Raw genomic sequence first — 18,988 nt, forward strand, 5'->3', positions numbered from 1 at the left:
CCGGCACGCTGTGCTTCACCTGAAGCCGTACCTCTTTCATGGCCTGGTCCTCCATCTTCTTCGTCGACAGGTTCAGGTGGCGCTCCAAGCTAGCACAGAACTTCTGCGTCTGCTTCTCGAATTTCTTGCGTCCCTCCTGGAAGTGCAGGACAGTCAGCAGATGCTGGCGCAGTTGTAAACAGCCCGTTTTGCTTCAGTCATAACGACCTTGAACTAGGTACGATATTAACCTTACGACGCGTCGCAGCATTTCATTCCAAGGAGAACATCGCAATGCACACAAATTAATGCCAAGCGGGATGCACAAGGGAATCAACAAGCCAGGCTGAAAGGGAGAAATCGCCTCGACACTCAGCTACTTTACGGGCAGTTGGAGGCGTGCATGCGTCGAGTCGTTTGCCTATCAGAGGCTGCACCTCCATCGGTTGACTGCAAGATCTGGTGCAAAAATATTCAAAAATGAAGTAAAACTAAAATTGTTTGAAAAAGTTTTCCTCCCATTAAGGCCCAGCCTGCGAAACGGAGCAAGTGGAGTCGACTCCGGGATCCAACTAACTTGAGTTGAGTAATGGTGAAATCGATTTCTTCTCAAACTAGCGTGGGCCAGGATTGAGCGTGGGCAGCGCCAACCAGGTTTGTAAATATAATCGATAAGTCGACTTAAGTAGAAATGCAAGTAACATCAGCTGTTCTCGTTCCGACACTGTGTGTAGAACAGGCGTAAAATACGTTCGGTGTAGTACAACTGTACCAATAATGTGCAGAGCAAGATCTTCAAACAGTCAAAACAAACTCCAGATTCAGCGCTGTCTTCTTTTCGTAAGTATTGAGTTGTAAGGGCGTGTCAATTGCACTGGTTATTTGTGCCGCTGTCTTGTCATCAAATATATGCACAAATGCAACACACGCGCTGGTATGAGCCAATTTGCGTGTGCTAATACATTCTGTCATATTCCAGTTTTCATATGACGACAAAACGCTTTGTTACCCCGTGATTGTCCTCCGATCGACCGCATGCATCGGAATCCATTCTGTAATTGGGCTAAGCCTATTTGAGCTGGAATCGGAGCAGACTGAAAATTGTTAATAGCTGCTCAGCACCCGCGTCGGAATCGCCTCCACGCTGTGTATCGCGCGCCGGACCTGGAATCCATTCAGCTAACGCGGAATCGAGTACACATCTGCCTTAGAGCTCGCAAACACGATCCAAATGTACGGCGCACACCGAGCCTCCCCCCCCCCCCCCCGCCTCGACACGTGCCGCCGCGGAGCATCAGCCCGGGTCGCTGGGTCCGGACCGTCGGCCGGCGGAGGCTGGGTCAGCGGCCGGGCCGGTCGGTCGGCCGGCCGGGCCCGGTCCGGCGGGCGCGTCCCCGTGCCGGCCGGGCGGCCTTCCCTGCTGGCCGAGTTAGCCCGGCGCCGCGACGGCCGCCGCCGCCGGCTGACGTGCCGCCCCTCCCCGCTCCCCACGCTCTTCCGATCGCATTCCAGAGCGTACGGGCAAGGGGAGGGGGAGGGGGAGGGAGGGCAGGTACGGAGCGGCACGTGACTGAGCCGCGCCGGCGGGACGTGCTCCTCCACCGATCCCGGCCCCGGCTCCGGAGCACACCGCCTCCCGCTCGCCGCCGACTCCGGAGACTGGTTCAAACGGCCGCGCTACTGGCATTGCCACCAAAGGCGGCGAGACTAGCCACGCCCTGGGGGGGGGGGGGGGGGGGGGGGGACCGCGGACACGCTTTGCACAAGCTGATAAAAACGGCCGGACGTAAACACCGCCGCGTCACCCGGCTTAGTCACACTGCGCCACGGCCGCGTCTGGCGCCGCATGGTCCGGCGGCAGCGTCGCCACGCCCCACCCCGCCACCGGCGACGCTGGAGACGGGGTCAGCGCCGGTCGACGGGCGCCGGGAGCCGACGTCGCACCGCCACGGCCAGAGACGACAGGCGCCGCGCCGCCGCCCGGCTCGGCGCGCCTCCTCCTGCGCTGGCGGCCGTTACGCCGGCGCGGACAGCGGGGAAGGGGAGGGGAGGTCGAGCGGCCAGGCGGACACGTGCCGGCCGGCAGCCGGCACGGTCCGTCCAGCCGCGCTCAACGGCCACCAGAGCCGGCTGGTGAGTCAGCGGCCCGGCCTCCGGAGGCGGCGGCAGCGGCGGCGATTGCAGACGGTGACGACGCGGAGAGGCTGCAGCGCCGCCACCGGACGGAAGTGTCGGCCCACACGGCGGCGGCGGTGTCGGCGCCCCGGCCCGCTTGTCTCGGCGAGGTGGCGACAGCCGCCGGCCCCAGCCCAACACGTCCTCGTCCCCAGAGATCCCCTCCCCCACGTCATCGCGGATTGTCGGGCCACGGAGAGATGGGGACGCACGCATCAGATGCTGGTGCCGGCGCTAATGTCAGCGGTCGCCTTGTCCAGATTACCGCCGCACGCGTTATCGGATCCCGTTCTGCCAGGAAGGTGCAGGCAAACATACTTCGAGCCCGCTGGCCGACGCTACCGCCCAGCCGGCAGACAACACCAGGGGGTCATCGTCCATCCTCACCCCCCCCCCCCCCCCCCCCCACCAGACAGACCTGAGCGTGGTCACATCAGTCGCCTGCAGCACGCTGTGCCTCCTGCGCTCTCGCTGCCGTTCGTCACACTACACCCCGACCCAGCCGGCGGGCAGCGGTGCCGAGGCCGTCCGACGCTCAGCTGTTCGGCATCAGAAGACCGGAGCTGCCCGCCGGGGAGCCGTGACAAGGCAGTGCCGTGGCGGGTCGCCGGCGCCGCTGCGGTGTGAGTCGGACGCGCGCGATCTCACCTTGGCCGCTCCGATGTGCGTCCTTCGAAACGACTCCAGCGCGCCCAGGATGTGCTTGTGACCATGGTCCAGCTGAAACAGACGGCAGACACACTGAAGCGCAGCTTCGCCGTGCGGTGTCATGGCGCTTGCCGATTTTGAGGCAGCTATTTTCAAAGGCAGCAGCAGTAAACTGGCGGTACGTGACTTGAACGTTCGAAAACTTATGCTCCGTAAAAAATAACGATCCAGAAGCCAGCCATCGAGCTCATATCACTCAAACAACCGATGAATTCAACTTTAAGAGCGTTTGGTTCTCTGAGAAATTACCCACTATGAGCCGGGCAAATGTGATCAGCGTTATACCGCGCATGCACAAAGCTCAAAAACGGCGATGGAGATGAGGAACGAGTGGTGGGCGTGGGACAGCGATTTGGCTATACGCTATTGTAGTCTGGCTGTGGTGCTGCTTCGGGCGAATGAAGCCTTGCATGCATGCCAATGGCATGTTCTATGGCGCTGTTATCACTTCCGCTGATCGGCTCACTTCGTGTTTAGCAGACATAAATGAAGGTAGCCATTGCAGTACGGCCACAATTCTTCCTGACCGTGATGAACCTGCCATCGCGTGTGGCTTGGCTCGATCCTGTCCCGGCCTCTGACTCACCTCGACAAACCAATACAACTCGGCTTTCGCGGCATGGGGGCGAGACGCATTCCATTGGCATAACAACGCGAAACCGGAACTGGCGCTATTTACAACACGACCGCATTGTTTCATTATGCACTTCGGACATTCCTGCCCGCGGGCTGACCTCCACGACTGCTCGGGCCGTCGCAGTATGCGCCATCTCGCATCGAGCAGCGCCCAGGGGACGGACGAGGACGAGAACTGAGCCTCCCAACAGCCGCTAACTAACCCCGAACGTTCAGTGATGACAGCTCTCCGCAACTGACAGCGTACCACCGCCTGCTGCCGGGGCACGTTAGCATGTGAGCACGTGCCGACAGCAGCGAACCCGAATCACGCACCGATCGCGTCGGTTCGTGCCTTCAGTCGGACCGCAATGCGCCGCGTGAGTGATGGGCCCGCTACCGGCGCGTGCGTGCGGCGCCGAGCGGCCCGCCCGCGCGGCGGCGGCGGCGGCGGCGGCGGTCGCCACACTTCCCACGGCACTCGATCACGGCGGCGGCCGGCCGGCCGAGCGCTGCCTCCAGCACCCTCCGGAGGCTGCCGCGCCAGGCACCGCGGGCCGGGGCACGGGCAGGTGGCGGCCAGGAGCGCACGTGGTCGTGACCCCACGCTGCCGTGCAGGGACCTCCAACCAGAGCACGGGCAGCGCGACACGAGCCGGGCGGCGGGAGCAGCGCACGCAGTCACGACCCCACGTCGGTCGCGCGACCGAAGGAGCACGGCACCGAGAACACTGGATGCACCTCCAGACCTCCAGGATGTCGGGCGAGCGCGCCAACGCCTCGTTGCCCGCAGCGCGGGTCGCACGCAGCTGGCTGACAGCAGAGCCAGTCCGGCGTGGAGGCGGGGCTGGCCATGATGCCAACGCTTGGCGGGAGGCGGCCGAGCTCCCGCAGCCAACAGGCGTCATGTAACCGGGCAATGGCATGCTGTTACATCGACCGAACCGCGGGCGCAGTATTCCGGCATTGTGAAACACACCTGCTCGGACCGTGATTCGGGTCGCGACAGGCTGAAATGACACGTAATCGACTTCCAGTGCGGGGTGTCATGTGTTCAAACGTCGCGACGCTCTTCCAAGATGGATGTTTCACAGCTGCTCTGAATTCGGAGCGTCACGGTGCGGCTGGCAGGAAGCATAAGCCGCAATCACGAGGTGGCGAACAGCTTTGAAGTATGTGCTTTGACGAAAAAGTTTAACAGAATATGTCCTTGCATTACTGCACCTAAACCGGAGCCAGCGTATCCGCTAGACCATCATGAAGCCTTTCCAGACGCGACTGGCGCCGGCGTGGCCAATGCACCAACATATATTTCATTCCGTGCAATTGTGCAAAAAGTCATTCCGTTTCATCCCATTTCGTGCAAGTGGTGCATGTGAATGGCAAGTGCAATTGGTTCAATCATAGCAACAGTACTGGCAGTTCTTCGCTAAACATCGGTCCCAGTCTAACCCTATTCAGGTATATGAATATATATATATATATATATATATATATATATATATATATATATATATGTATATATATGTGCGCAGGTTAAAACATATATTCACATCAGTAAGAGTGAGGGACCTTGTGGGCCGCCCTTCGGGCCCGCCCCTACAGAGCGACAGCATGAAGGCACACTCCACCCATCCACCACCAAGCAGAACTGGGGCGCGTTCCATACCCCTAAGTCACGCTGTCATTTCGGAGCGGGCAGGTTCAAGGCAGCGGGCGCGCCACCGACCTCTGCGGCGCTCGACCGGCGGCGACCGCGGCGCGCCGCCCCCACATCGGTGAACACGGACGGCAGGCGCGCGATCACGGCACACCGCCGGCCACGCGCGTCACGCCTACCCCCTCCCCCTCCCCCGACCATCGGCCGCGGACGCCTGACCTCTGTGCAGAGGCGCAGCAATGCCAGCCGCAGCCAGCCGATCTCAAGCGTCGAAGCCTACATTTCTCTCACTCCGTATTGCGCGTCTTTCTGAATACGCTGTTGGCAATGCTAGGGCAACGATGCTTTGCTTATTGTTCTCGTTCCGAACTCCTGAAATGTATCGGCCTGGCCTACCTTGACACATCATTTGATGGTGACGATCGAGGTCAATCTCAGTCTGGGAGCATACAAGGCTTTGGAAGTTTGTCAATGGCACGTATGCAGTTGCCGCCCGACATTCGCAGTTGCTATGCAAGCGAGAGAGACGTCGCTCGCGCTACTTCAAGCTGGCTGTACCCTATACCGTCTGCGCATTATCATCTCCTGCGGCGCAGATCAGACGCAGACAGACATCGTGGTCGGCGTCAATCGACAAATGTCGTCGGCATTGGCCGGTATTGGCTGCTGTAAGCGTGGGCCAGCGCGGAGCCGGCTCTGAACCAGTCAGACTATGCCCGAGCCAGCGTGGAGCCGGCTCTGAGCCAGCCTGACTATGTCTGACTATGCCTGAGCCAGTGCGGAGCCGACTCTGGACCAGCCTGACTATGCCTGAGCCAGCGCGAAGCCGGCTCTGGACCGGCCTGACTATGCCCGAGCCAGCGCGGAGCCGGCTCTGAACCAGCCTGACTATGTCTGACTATGCCTGAGCCAGCGCGGAGCCGACTCTGGACCAGCCTGACTATGCCTGAGCCAGCGCGGAGCCGGCTCTGGACCGGCCTGACTATGCCTGAGCCAGCGCGGAGCCGGCTCTAGACCAGCCTGGCTATGCCTGAGCCGGCGCGAAGCCGGCCCTGGACCGGCCTGACCATGCCTGAGCCAGCGCAGAGCCGGCTCTGGACCAGCCCGACAGCTCGAATGACGGTATTCCACGGCTCAAAGGTAGTTCCTTACAGCACTGAGCCTTGTCCCAGTGTCGATCCAGCGAGCCTCGTGAAAAACATCGGACCCCTTTCGAGATCAGGGGCCGGGAGGGAAATCTGACGCGCAAATGTGGCTTTTTATCCAGTCGCACGCCACTGGCAGCGGCCTTTAGTACTCATTGAACGCATTAAGCTGGCCAGTACCTTTGGTACTGGCCAGCTTAATAAGTTCTCAGAACGATCTCGGTCTTCAGTTCCAGATCACATTCAGCGTCTGTTACAACACGAATATTTCATCTCAGCTAGCGCCAAACTCCACTAATGAGAATAAGATTACGGCAACAGCGGTGGAAATCTGCAGTTCGTGGTCAAGGGATGAGGGTGTGCATGACCAAATGTCAGCCCAGTGCATTTTGTTGATTTTCCCCACGTGCGCAAGACAATCACGGGTCCCGGTTATCAAGAGTGCTGTCCGTTTTTGGGAGATCCTGATGTACCTATCTGTGTATATACGCCGGCGGCCAAACAACCCTCACGTTTGAACGGGGCGGGAGTCATTTCCTCGCACCCCAGATGGGACACGCCTCGACCAAGCACGCCTTGCACAGCATCAGCTCACTGTGAGCCGGACGACAGGATTACGTGACGTCACGCGGACCGTGGCGGCGCGCGGCAGGTTTTCGGCGCACTGAACCGGTTGGGGGACGGCCGTGGCGCTGTTGTGTCTGAGGCGCCATACGTGGATGGGAGTTACAGTGAACGGTGAAAGCTCCGGAAACAATGATGTGCTTCTTACATATGGCGTTTCAGAATTGCTCGGTTCTTTACCTGCACGACGCCTCGCACGGCACGGGACGAGCCAGGTGATACCAGAAGGGAGTTTTGCCCCTCGTTATCATGTAAATGAATGAAAGACGGCTACAGATACCCGGCTGCAAATCCCGTTAGGATTCGCAAATTTTGTCGACAAAATCGACTTTGAGATCGCTTACTGTGTTGGTAACCGTGATCGAAGTCCTGCAAACAATGCAAAACTGTTGGGCCGATGCTGGTAGCAACAAACGGGGCTACGTGCCTAAGTCCTTTCCATAATCCTATCTACCTGGGTTTAGACCAAGGCGTCTTAAATTCGAGGTCCGTTTCGGAGAATGTATGACTGTGACTTTTGGTCGATTACGGGCCGGATCGTTTTGAAACCTGACACCCAGTTGAAGATGGTGCATTCGCCTGCGCCTTCCGGTTCGTTTCGTGTCTGCCTGATCTGGTCACTAAAATCTGACATCAATCCTGCAAACGCCTCAAAATGGGCGGGTCCATGATTTGCGAAGGAGAGCGGTTGTCTGTATACAACGGCCTCGCACTTGTGCCAACATGATTGTTGTCTCCCCCGTTGTTATCAGTTCCACGTCGCTGCGATGGCCCGTTCCCGAGATCTGGACCAGTTTCCGACCCACATTTTCCAGCCTTCCGGCGACTTGAAAATTGCACGTTCGCCACCTTAATGGAAAGAGTGAGGTGAAACTGTGGTCATATTGCAACGTCGCAGGAAAACCGTCTGATGAAGCACGTTGTGTTCAAATAACTAACAATTCAAGCAGCAAAACGTCGAAAAAGAAAATGGGATTCCTGTTACTATAGCTCTGTGAACATTCCATCAGTGATTTCAAAGATATTGGCTTCGAAAGAGCGTGGCGGTCCGACCGATCACGTTGGAAATTATATATTTCAACTTAGACTCACTCGGCCAGCGGTCTGGCTGGTAACTGAATGGTTTCAAACATCAAGATCAAGAAGCAGCGTTGGGAGTTCACCCGAAGGCGCTCTAGTCCCGGTCCCAGTCGGCAGGCTCTGTAGTTCGTGCCGGCAAATGAGATGAAAGCCAAACGGCATCACCTTCGAGCCAGCATACGCTCCGACCGTTATGCCGTAGGCGGACGTTTGCTGGCAATCGGCCCGCGGCCCGCCCACAGCGGCGCGCTCCCAACAAAGCGTTGCCCGAGCGCTTCCGGATGTTGAAGAGCCATCGCAGCGAAAATGACTTTACGAAACCGGCGTGCGCAGAGTTGGCAGGGAGCTGCCCCCACCGCGGTCAAGGTCCGGACGCGCCGACGCTCACAGGGCTCACTTTCGGCACCCGGACCGCTGTTTTGTCCGTGGTTAGCTGGCAAGGAGAGAGCCCGTTTCCTCATCCCGGTGAAAAGAATGTCCCAGATCATATCAGGGCGCCATTGTGCCGCGCCAGAATACGACGCGCCCCCCCCCCCCCCCCCCCCGCTGAGGTTACAAACAATTGACACCGGTTTTCGTAAGCTGCCCGTAGTCTCGCGCTACCCCGAGACAGCGCAATGCGAGGAAAAACTCGGTCACAAAGGTGGCTTCCATGCACGAAGTTGGCGTTGGATACTGTCTGGTCGTGGTGAAACAAACTCAAAGCAGTGAACATTTTCTGTTCCTCGAGATAGTTAACAACATGCTTAACCATTGCGAATGGGTGTGCGCGTTTGAAAAGAAATTCCCCCGTCACAAAAAAGTGCCAAATGTTGGACGGGTTTCTGCTGTCTCCGTATCAGGAGACTGATATGGAAGGCACGGAACCTCTCAGGACCACGTCACGGAGCAACTCTCACGCTTCAGCCGTTAATACAGCAATCCCTCCGCGAGAACCATAGCGGTCCAGGGCAGCCAAACTTAGCCAAGTAACACTTAGCCAAACCAGTCCTTGCACACCCAGAAGCAGCCGCTTGATCGGAATCGGCCCGGCCCAGAAACGCTACGAGCAAACCAGTTCGGCCTAAAAATGATCCGCTGCCCCGGTTCTGTGGCGGTGACCGCCATTGGCCGGCTTGATACGGGCCGCGCCGTCCGGCGGAGCCCCGGCCAGGGTCCAGCCCGGTGGCCGGCGTGCGCGATCGGCGCGCGTGATAAATGCTGTCGCCTTTCGTATAGCACAGCACAGCTTATGGATGGTGATATACTCCTCGTGGCATATCGGAAAACCACGATCATAAATACACGTCCGCTGTTTACTGTTAGGCCGGCCTTTCCCAGTGCAACGTCCTCCTGGCTTATGTATTGCATACCTTTCAGGTCATGCATCCGAGTGTTCGGTCCATCACACCCGCGCGCGCCCACCCACGCGGACCACCCCGCACCGCCGGAGCAAGGCTCTACGGAACGGTGACATCACCCGGTCATCCCACGTACCGACCGCGGTCCGGCCAGCGTTGCAGGCCGGCGGCGGCCGCGGCGCGACTGCCGGCCGCCGTGACACACGACGGCGGCCGACAGCACGGCGGGAATGGCCCTACCGTGGCGCCGCGACACATAGGCGAGACGCTAACAGGCGGGGCAAACGCAGCACAAGCTGGCCTTCAGAGTCAAGTTAGGTTGATGTCCCTCCATGAGAAATTTCACCTTGTTGTGCACCGTCTCGAGCGCGACTTTAAAATTGTATGACTGTGCAGGGCGCTAGGTTGGTAATTGATCGAATAGCATGGGTAAAATGGCCCGTAACGCTTGTGGTTAGTAATTGTGGTCAGCATGGTGCTTTTCACGAAGGTTGAATACAATTTGGACCAATTTTTATTCGTACCGTGCAAACATAAAGGCCAAAAAGCTTGCATTTGTTTCGACCTCTCATTCCTGTTTCAGCGATGAATACCAAGGGTCGGTGCAGTCAAGACGTTGTTTTATCTTACGCCAATGGCCCAAAATAAAAGCACGACAGGTAGCAGTTTCGTGCGTCTTGCAAATTTAATGGTAGGGCAGGCAAGCTTTAGCATGGCCGATCGCGTCGTAGCTTTACGGGGCACGCTAGGATTTACATGACTATTCAGTGAAAAGGCTGCGGTAAATTATCCCGTAACTGGAAACACCTTGATGGCGTGGTTTGTATCCACCTAGTAAACTATGCTTGGCGAGAACGCCGACACCGAAGCCAACGACGACGTTGTCGTTGACGCCGATGCCGATGCCGATGCTGACGCCGATGCCAATGTCGACGCCGACGCCGATGCCGAGGTCGACGCCGACGCCGATGCCGAGGTCGACGCCGACGCCGATGCGCAGACACCAACGCCAGTACGGAAGATAGCCATGCGGCCAAACCCCAAATGACCAATCGAAAACGCCTTGCTCCAAACCCCCAAGCACAACATATCGTACAAAATGTCTTTGGCCCACTCTAAAAGGACAACGGCATCGTGCAACGCGAGACTCTCGCCTCTCGGTGGCTCCCGTCGTACCCTGCCCCTTCCCCCCCCCCACGCCTCCCCGCTGCCGGCTCCTCCACAGGTGGAGGAGCCTCTCCACACGTCCACGGCCGTGGACGCCGCGCTCTCCGTGCCGGCGCTCACCATGCGCTGTCGCTCCTCCTCGATCAGGTGGATGAGCGCGGCGAACTGCTTCAGCGAGCCGGCGATCACGATCTCGTCGTCCGTCTGCGAGCCGCCGATGCAGTCGAACTGGAACTTGTCCAGGCTGTTGGCGAACGCCCGCTGGCACCGCGACAGCTCTGCCGAAGACGTGGACAGGGTCAGACGACGGGACGGAGGAGACAGGCACAGAGCAGAGAGCGGCATCGAGGGAGGCTGCGTTTACGCGGAAACGGAGATGTACGCCACCAGAGAGACAGAGAGTCGTATGTACCATCGAGGGTAACACAGAGAGGGGCGGGGAAGCGACCGGACCAACGGGTCAAACACACCCAAGGACGAAGCAAAGTAAGTCACCAACGACGTGCACCGGTGCAACTCCGTCACACGAACCGTGAGCGATGGTCCCCAAGTGTTCAGCTACAACACCAGGCTGCGCAGCACACTGGCACCAACTTATTCCGGGGGAGGGTAGTTGCATACTGAGACCACGATGGATGACGTCAGGGTATGCATGAAGGGACCAAGCGCAGGCATCGCAGAACAAAACAACCCCGCCAAACGAGGGGACCGAACCCCGTCTTTTCAGTCTGCAACCCTAACAGTACGCCTCTGACGCCAGCTGGCCCTGTCCCGGGTCGGCGCGCGCCCCTCTGACACGCGGCAGAGCTGGGCGTGGACCGGCGCGCCATCGCGGCGGGGCGCCGGCGCTGCGTCGGCGGGGTCCAGCCTGGCACGCGGAGGTCCGGCGGCGGTCTCGGCCGGCCGCCGGCGGAAGCATGACTCAAGCGACAGCCGCCGCCGGCTGACAGAAGCGCCGCAGGCTGGGCCCGGCCGGCTCCGGCTCCGCTCGCGGCCCAGTCTGGGCCGGGCTGGGCCGGCGGCGCCAGGGGACGGGCGACGGGCGGCGGGGCGTGCGCAAGCCGCCCAGGAGCACGCTGGGTCCGGGTAGCAATGTTGGAGACGAGACGTGGCCTGCAATGGCTCGCAGTTCACCGTCGTCGGCTTCACCGGTTTCGCTGAGTCCCGCGGGGTGGGTGGGACGGGGCTAGAAAGAACCACTGCCGACTCCACAGCAATGTGCTCGAGTAAAAATGCAAAACTGGTGGTTCCAGTGATGGGCCAGTTCGTGATCTACCATTTTTGGCAGACCATTTTAAGCCGTTGCTTGTGTTTGACGTGTCAGGTCTGGCCAAACTTGATGAAGTCATGTTTTGCTGTCTCTGTTAGCTTTCCGAACGGGCGCGGAGCAAAGTTGGTTGAAGTGGAAGGGTGCCACGATTCTCTTTCAAACAGCACCGTGAGATCGCCAGGTGTCACCAGTCCATTACTATGGCAGTGACTTTGGACAAGGCCATAAACTTGTTCAATCATGTGCGACGAGAACGGCGCACTGCAAGGTCTCTGAACACTGCTCCCGGCAATACCCAGGTTCTGACCTGATCTGAATTGATCATGAATAACCTCTACTACGATATCAGCACATGCTTGCCGTTTTGAACCATATCAAAATGGTCCGACGGACCGCTTTGACTTGGTGTGACCCTGACTTTACTCAACATTCCCAGGTCGCACACTTGTTCAACAATGTTTACTTTAAAGTCACTGGTTACCTCCGGAACCACTAGAAAAACGCTGCGCTCCGCATAATCAGTGACTTATGGCGGGATGTCGATCTCCACCTGTCCGGAGCGCAGAACTTTGTCAACGCGCTCTTATTGTAACGCGTAACCGGTTACATTATCCCTGATATCTATTTTGGAACGCTGAAACCTCCAGGTCGTGTCCAAAAAGGTTTCGAGCTCAGCGAGCTCAACTTTAGCCCCTCAAGCGGTTCAGAACGCGCTCGGGAGACGTGGATGTTTGCGCCCCACTCCCTTCGAAGATTGGGGACGTCCAACCGGAAGATTACGGCACGCTCAGTTGAGCGAAAGACTACATCTGACGATTTGTTAGCATGTTCGCGATAGCTCATGACAATAGGAGCAAACGAGGATTAGGACAAATAGTGCGAACGAGCCAGCGAGACCCTCCTTCCCCCCCCCCCCCCCTCCAGACTTGTAGAATACTCGTTTTTTCAGTTTTGGGCGGAATCGTCCATGAACACCCTTACAGCGAATGGAGTTGACTCAGACCCGCACTCTAGGCAGCGCGCGCAGCATAATTTGAGGTCAAAACCGATGCGGACTTCAGGAGATGGAACTGGAAACCGAAACGGATTTAAGGGAAGTTGGTTAGCGTGGCAGCCGTTCAAAATGTTGCCTGACAAATGACCTTTACCACATATGACGTGTCAAATGAGGCTGGGCTTGCTATAGCAGAGGGATGAGTTAACCACTCCATTTAAAAACACATAATTTCTTACATCTACCGTGCTCTCCATGTCAGGTCGGGGTTGGGTTGGCCGTCTGTCCGTGTACCTGCACGTGCGCACCAGTCGGACCCAGCCAGCACTGCTGGCACAAGTGCTCCAACAGCTGGTGGTCCTGCCCGGCTGTCGATTACGATCCCCCCCCCCCCCCAAGCCCCACCCCACCCAGCCCCGGAAGTCCGGGAGCGGCGCTCGACGGCGCTTGGCGCAATCCCTGCAGAGGGCTTGGGGTATTTTAAACTGGCCAGCTACAACTGCAAATGAGCCATATCATGATGTTTATAGTAATGCATGACAAAAGTGAGACCCCTGTAAGCTTATTACTTCAAAGTCCAGGGAAATATTATCTTCAAAGAACACTTTGGGATCACAGGTATCATTTCATATTCAGTTGAGCAAGAGCTCCAGCACTCCAGAATTTGGCTTCAGCTCCCTCCCTCCCTCAACCAAACTTTTAAGAATGTGGGCCCAATCTGGAGAAAACTCTGTTTATTGGTGTATATTTGTGGTAGGTTTTGTAAGTTTTTACTGCCCACTCTTCCTCCCCAACCCACTTTGAGAAAGTAAGTGCACTGTTCAAGAAGACATTAGGATGAGCATCACCAGGTACTAATGCCTGGTAGTTGAACCAACAGGCCTGTAGTTTGATAATGATACTGTGGAAGGTGGACAGCCAAGGATTTGGGGATATGAACCACCAAAATACTGGAATTGGTGCTGCTGACAGCGGATTGCCTTGTGGGGAAGCATGGCCCTTTGGGCCTCCTATTTTTGATGCATTCTGACTCCACCATGACTCTGGAGTCAAAATAGACTAAAAATCACTGATATTTTACTTGGGTTGTCATGAATCTATTTGTTTAAGCTTTTGCTGTGGAACTGAGTCAGAGTTAAGCAAAAGCCAACCAAATATGCTGTTTGAGACATTAAAACAGAAGGCAAATAAATGTACTTGAAAGGACACATTTTGCACCTAACATATGCGCTCAATGAAGAACACAGGCATGTCTAGATGATCTATTAATAAAATCAATAGGCTTTTATGAAGCCTGCAAAACCAGTTACTCCATGAATTATTGTTGCATGAGTTGAATGCTCAATTTAAAACTACAATTTAGTCATACATTGCATGGTCAGAAATATAATTGAACCAGACATGCCATGCTGACAAGACTCGGAGGTGCTGGAACAGAACCCAAACACACAGCACATCAGTCAAAACTAATTCCATCTAAATAGGTGGATACATAAGTTTATCATATTGTACAGACTCAGAGAAGCTGCTGCAGAGTTTTTGCTTAAGTGAAACAACTCATGTCCAGGACCAAAAGAGAGTATAGTTAGAATACATACAAGCCAAAGCATAAGGAAATCTCAGGTGCTTAATTTTGTGGATTTCAAGCACTTTGAAATCATACTCACATAATGCTGTAAATGCATCTCACTTAGTTGTATATCATAATGAACACTGGTTGCATAAAGGCAAATAAATATGTCTTGTTGCACTTTTTACACACAACTATGTCTTAAAACTTCATGGTGACCTATAAACTCAGGACTGATTCAGAACAAACACAATAAAACTCTCATTCTTAGTCCTGCAGTCAAAGCAGCAGAACTATACACTGCAATGCCACAGCACATCCAGCCACTAGCATTGCATAATCAATCAGGCCATTACTCACGTTTAGCAGCATCCAACACCTCTTTGATGTCCTTGACCAATGTTTTGATTGAAGCACTAGTGTTTTCCAGTTCCTTTTCATACGCATGAAGATTTTGACGGAAATGTGGGCTGTCTGTAAGGCAATCTGCCAGTTCCAGTGGGAGCAGGCACTGTCTCCCCATGCTTGAAATCTTCAAATACTGGATGGTCCCTTGGTAATCTTCAATAAAATGCACTGCTGGCTTGATGCTACACACAGATAGGCATAGCTCAAGCCGCTACCGTATCAAGCTGATGAGGTCAATTGTCACCTATACTGTGAGTGCAAATGGAACGATACCGATTCAAGTTTGGAACAAGGTCAGCTACATCTTGCTTTCACATTTACCAACATACACAGGCCACATTTTTTTCTGGGCTTGGCAGCTTCGACAGCTTAGTGATAATGTACAGAAGTAACTTTTGTTTCTTCACTTCGAATTTGGTACGTTTTGCACTGGACAGCTAATTCAGCAACAGCATCCGGGCACAGGAGGCTCCACTTTGGAAATGTCGAATGCACACAGAATGACTGGACAATATGAGCGTAACTGTTCAGTCACCAACCACATCGACACACACCCACCGCTCCCGGCACGACAACGCTCAGCGCGCCCAACGCGATGGTACAAATCGGACTGACAACGAACGGCAGCCAAATCTAGGACCTTGAGTTAGATGGCCAATTGAAATTGCTACCAAATTTAGCGGTTTAATACAATATTCTTTAAAAACTAGAGGTGTTATTTAAAATTGCCGAAATACCCCTAGAAATTACTGAAATTTCCCTATAAGGTGAAGCCTATCCGATCCGACTCGATCCCGGCGCCTCAGATCATTTGCCGTTCGTTCGCAGATAATCGGATCTTCTAGCCCCGCAGCAATGCAACCAAGTAACGTCTAGGTCGGGATTGAGACATATGAAGTTTGCTATAAAAGCAAAAAACAGTGTATCTGCTTCGTACTGCCTGCACATAAATCTCATATGTCAAATAAAGTAAAACTCCCATAAATTCAAAACATTACACGAAAATTCAGAGCATTCAGCCTCGCCCATGAGCCTATTTCATTACAGGGTCAGTCGCGACGGGGATGCTCTTCACCATAGTTAGCTGTCCGGTTAATCTGTAACATTGATCACAACGTCGAGACATTCGCATGCAGGCCCCGGCCCGACACCTGGTGGTACGCTGGTGGCGCACTCTTCTCATCTGGAGCGGACGGCGACGAGTGCCGACTAGCAATCTGACCGGAGTTTGGAACATTAGGTCACCGGGGCATACGCCAGCCTTTGTAATAAAGGGTGCATGACTAAAAAATTTAACCTAGAAAAATGTTAAAATGATGTAGCAATAATAGGTGTTCAGGAGGATCTGCGCGCTCATCTCAGTTTCGGCCTAATGCATAAGCATTTCACAGCGGATGAGTCCATTTGCTCACACGTGAGTGGCACTAACAGACCAAAAACAAGCGCCCCACGAATTCTGCCCATGCTCGAATTCGAACAGAGTGCATTCCACCTCGCATCTACAGCCTCATCTTACTCCCAATCACACACGTCACTCCAGCTACTCTATTTAACCATGATCGTTCAAAGCGATTGTCGTCCAGCACCTGCACGTGTCTTCCCAATCTTAACATCCCCCCCCCCAAAAAAAAATGACTCCCTCCTTTCGCGCACTGTCTAGACCAGCTATTTGAAAAATCATGGAAAAGATGTCCAGCTGAAAATGGTCAGCTACTACCTGAGCAGTAGCTTTTCGTGTTATCGTTAAAGCGAACCATGGACGGGTGGACAGCTGCGGGGGGTATTGAGACAACCACGTGTCTCGTCCACACAAATATTTCTGACATCTAGTTTTTGACACGTGGTACCATATATGTATATATATATATATATATATATATATATATATATATATATATATATATATACACCATATATATGGATGTATATTTACATATAATTGTTGAATGTGCACCCATTGCTTCATGGAAAGTCCAGATGACTTGGTTTCCACTCTCACTTCACACTTGGAGAAGACGTCTACAGACAGCGCGCGAATAAGCAACTCCATCGGTCACGTTTTCCCGCTAACCCATCTTATCCGTTCGGCGCACGACCTAACGCATATAACTAAGTTCTCTACCAGTTTTCCAACCTAATTAAGGATATCCAAGCTAAGCCAAGCTAAAGTGATATAAGCTAAGGTATGTGAAGGTCTATCTGACTGACACCTGACAATAACACAAGCCCATGAAGATAGTCCACAAGAGTTCATGAAATAAGATAATTGTTCTCCGCAGAAAGAAGTCCGACATTGGGCGGACATAGCAAAGATATGATGTTTTGGTCGGCTGCTGCTCTTATGGTTGATGGTTGACTACATCACGCGAGAAGCATTCCAGCTTTATCCGGTCCTTCCAGCGTATTTCACATCTCGATTGCGAATGACGCGAACCGCGACTGGGAGACACATGTGGTCTTCATTTGGATTCTACATCTTTGTTCAATACTTCATATAACCAAGACAGGCCTTAAAGGGAATGTTTCACAGTTGAAGGCAATGAAGCAAGCACCATATATGATGACATAAGCCCACTTATAACTATTAACAAACTTCCGAATGGCAAAGATTGTTGCAGGCAACATAATTTCGCTATTTAGTGAATATGCTCCTCAATACGTCTTTGATTGTGATATCGTACCTCGCACAACGTTGATTATGAGCCAGTTGACGCCCGTTATATCTGCCAATCGTGCTCACGAACGCCAAAGATGAACGACTCGATAATTTCATTTTTTGTAGGCCCTGATTTCCGCATGGCCAATGGAATGGCAGGGTTTGAATGACGTTGTTCTAGCGTCATGGACGCCCAGATGGTCTTGAAATAGGCTGCACGAGATAGTCCGCACATCTTCGCGGGCGTGTAGCTCAGAAACTAGATAGCTTTAGGTCTTAAGAAAAGCAGGACTGTGAACTGCACCGAATGATCTTCAAGTTGGCTATTTCAATTCCAAAACCCATACAAACGTCAAACACTCCTTTCAGGGTGCTGCGCAAATAGCTTTTTACATCATGCAAGACACGTCATCTGTAGTGGAAGGTTTTGTAATTGTGATGCAATAATAGACGCTAAGTGCCTGCGTACACGACATAAAACAACGGATGCAGCAGCGTATGCATCGCTGGTGACGCCCTTTAAGTGCAATCGACCTTCCCAACATGTACCCGGTCGCCATGTTCTCCCACTGGAAGTTGGCCTTTGTCAGGAACTCGTTTACGTTAAACTGGACCCAGGGTAGTGGCAAGAGCGCAGGTATCGTGTCCATCCAGTTCACGAGACTCGCCCTGGGCCGACGGGGCGCCTCCGACCCCCTCTTGACTATGATTCCGTGAGGGATGGTGGGGGTGTGCAGTAATACCCCTTGTACCCCGTGCGGCAGTACCCCGTGTAGCTGTGCCCCGCGAAGCATTACCCCGTGCAGTGATACCCCCGTGCAGCGGTATCCCGTGCAGTGATACCCCCGTGCAGTGTTACCCCGTGCAGTGATACCCCCGTGCAGCAGTACTTCGTGCAGTGGTACACCATGCAGCGGTACCCCGTGCAGTGGTATCCCGTGCAGTGATACCCCCGTGCCGCGGTACCCCATGCAGCGGTGCCCCGTGGAGTGGTATCCAGTGCAGCGGTACCCCGTGCTGTGGTATCCCGTGCAGTGATACTCCCGCGCGGTGGTACCCCGTGCAGTGGTGTCCCGAGCCGTGATACCTCCGTGCAGCGGTCCTCTGTGCAGCGGTACCCCGTGGGGTGGTATCCCGTGCAGCGGTATCCCGTGCGGTGGCACCCCGTGCAGCGGTATCCCGTGCGGTGGTACCCCGTGGAGTGGTATCCAGTGCAGTGGTATCCCGTGCGGTGGTGCCGCGGCGGGAGACGCTCCGGCCACACCGGCTGCCGCAGCGGGCCGGCGCGCTACACGCCACACAGCAGCCCGCAAACCCGGCCGGTCAGCAGACCGGCGAGCTCAGCACCGTCGGGACGCCGCTGGTGCTGAGCTGACCGGGGACAGCCGGTGCGGCTCCGGGCCCCGCTGCTGACAGGCATGGCAGCCCGTGCCACCGGTGCCGCTGGGGCTCACCTCATCCCTCCGGCTTCTTCGGGCGGACCGGCCGCTCCTCTGGGACATCATCACAGCGAGCGACACGGCAGCACGCAGGGGTCTCGGGGCACGCACCTGTCTTCGCTCAGACCGACCTCCTCGTGGCAGCAGTTCCCGTCCCG

At 55.1% G+C, this 18,988-nt stretch overlaps 1 protein-coding gene across 1 annotated transcript in view; it reads right to left on the reverse strand.

The window, feature by feature from the left end:
- LOC119108386 (rho GTPase-activating protein 26) overlaps positions 1 to 15,290 on the reverse strand; it is a gene marked incomplete at its 3' end in the record, with an annotated part of 39,078 nt that extends 23,788 nt beyond the window's left edge. The window contains exons 1-4 of the mRNA XM_037231962.1: positions 14,688 to 15,290; positions 10,614 to 10,771; positions 2,803 to 2,874; positions 32 to 136 (exon numbers count right to left, since the gene is read on the reverse strand). Coding sequence (XP_037087857.1) covers positions 32 to 136; positions 2,803 to 2,874; positions 10,614 to 10,771; positions 14,688 to 14,850 — 498 coding nt within the window. The remainder of the gene's footprint in view (positions 1 to 31; positions 137 to 2,802; positions 2,875 to 10,613; positions 10,772 to 14,687) is intronic.
- Between the last annotated feature and the right edge of the window lie 3,698 nt (positions 15,291 to 18,988).

This window comes from Pollicipes pollicipes, unplaced genomic scaffold (assembly GCF_011947565.3).
Source record: "Pollicipes pollicipes isolate AB1234 unplaced genomic scaffold, Ppol_2.1 Scaffold_6686;HRSCAF=7923_pilon_pilon_pilon, whole genome shotgun sequence".
In the NCBI taxonomy this organism is placed as follows: domain Eukaryota; kingdom Metazoa; phylum Arthropoda; class Thecostraca; order Pollicipedomorpha; family Pollicipedidae; genus Pollicipes; species Pollicipes pollicipes.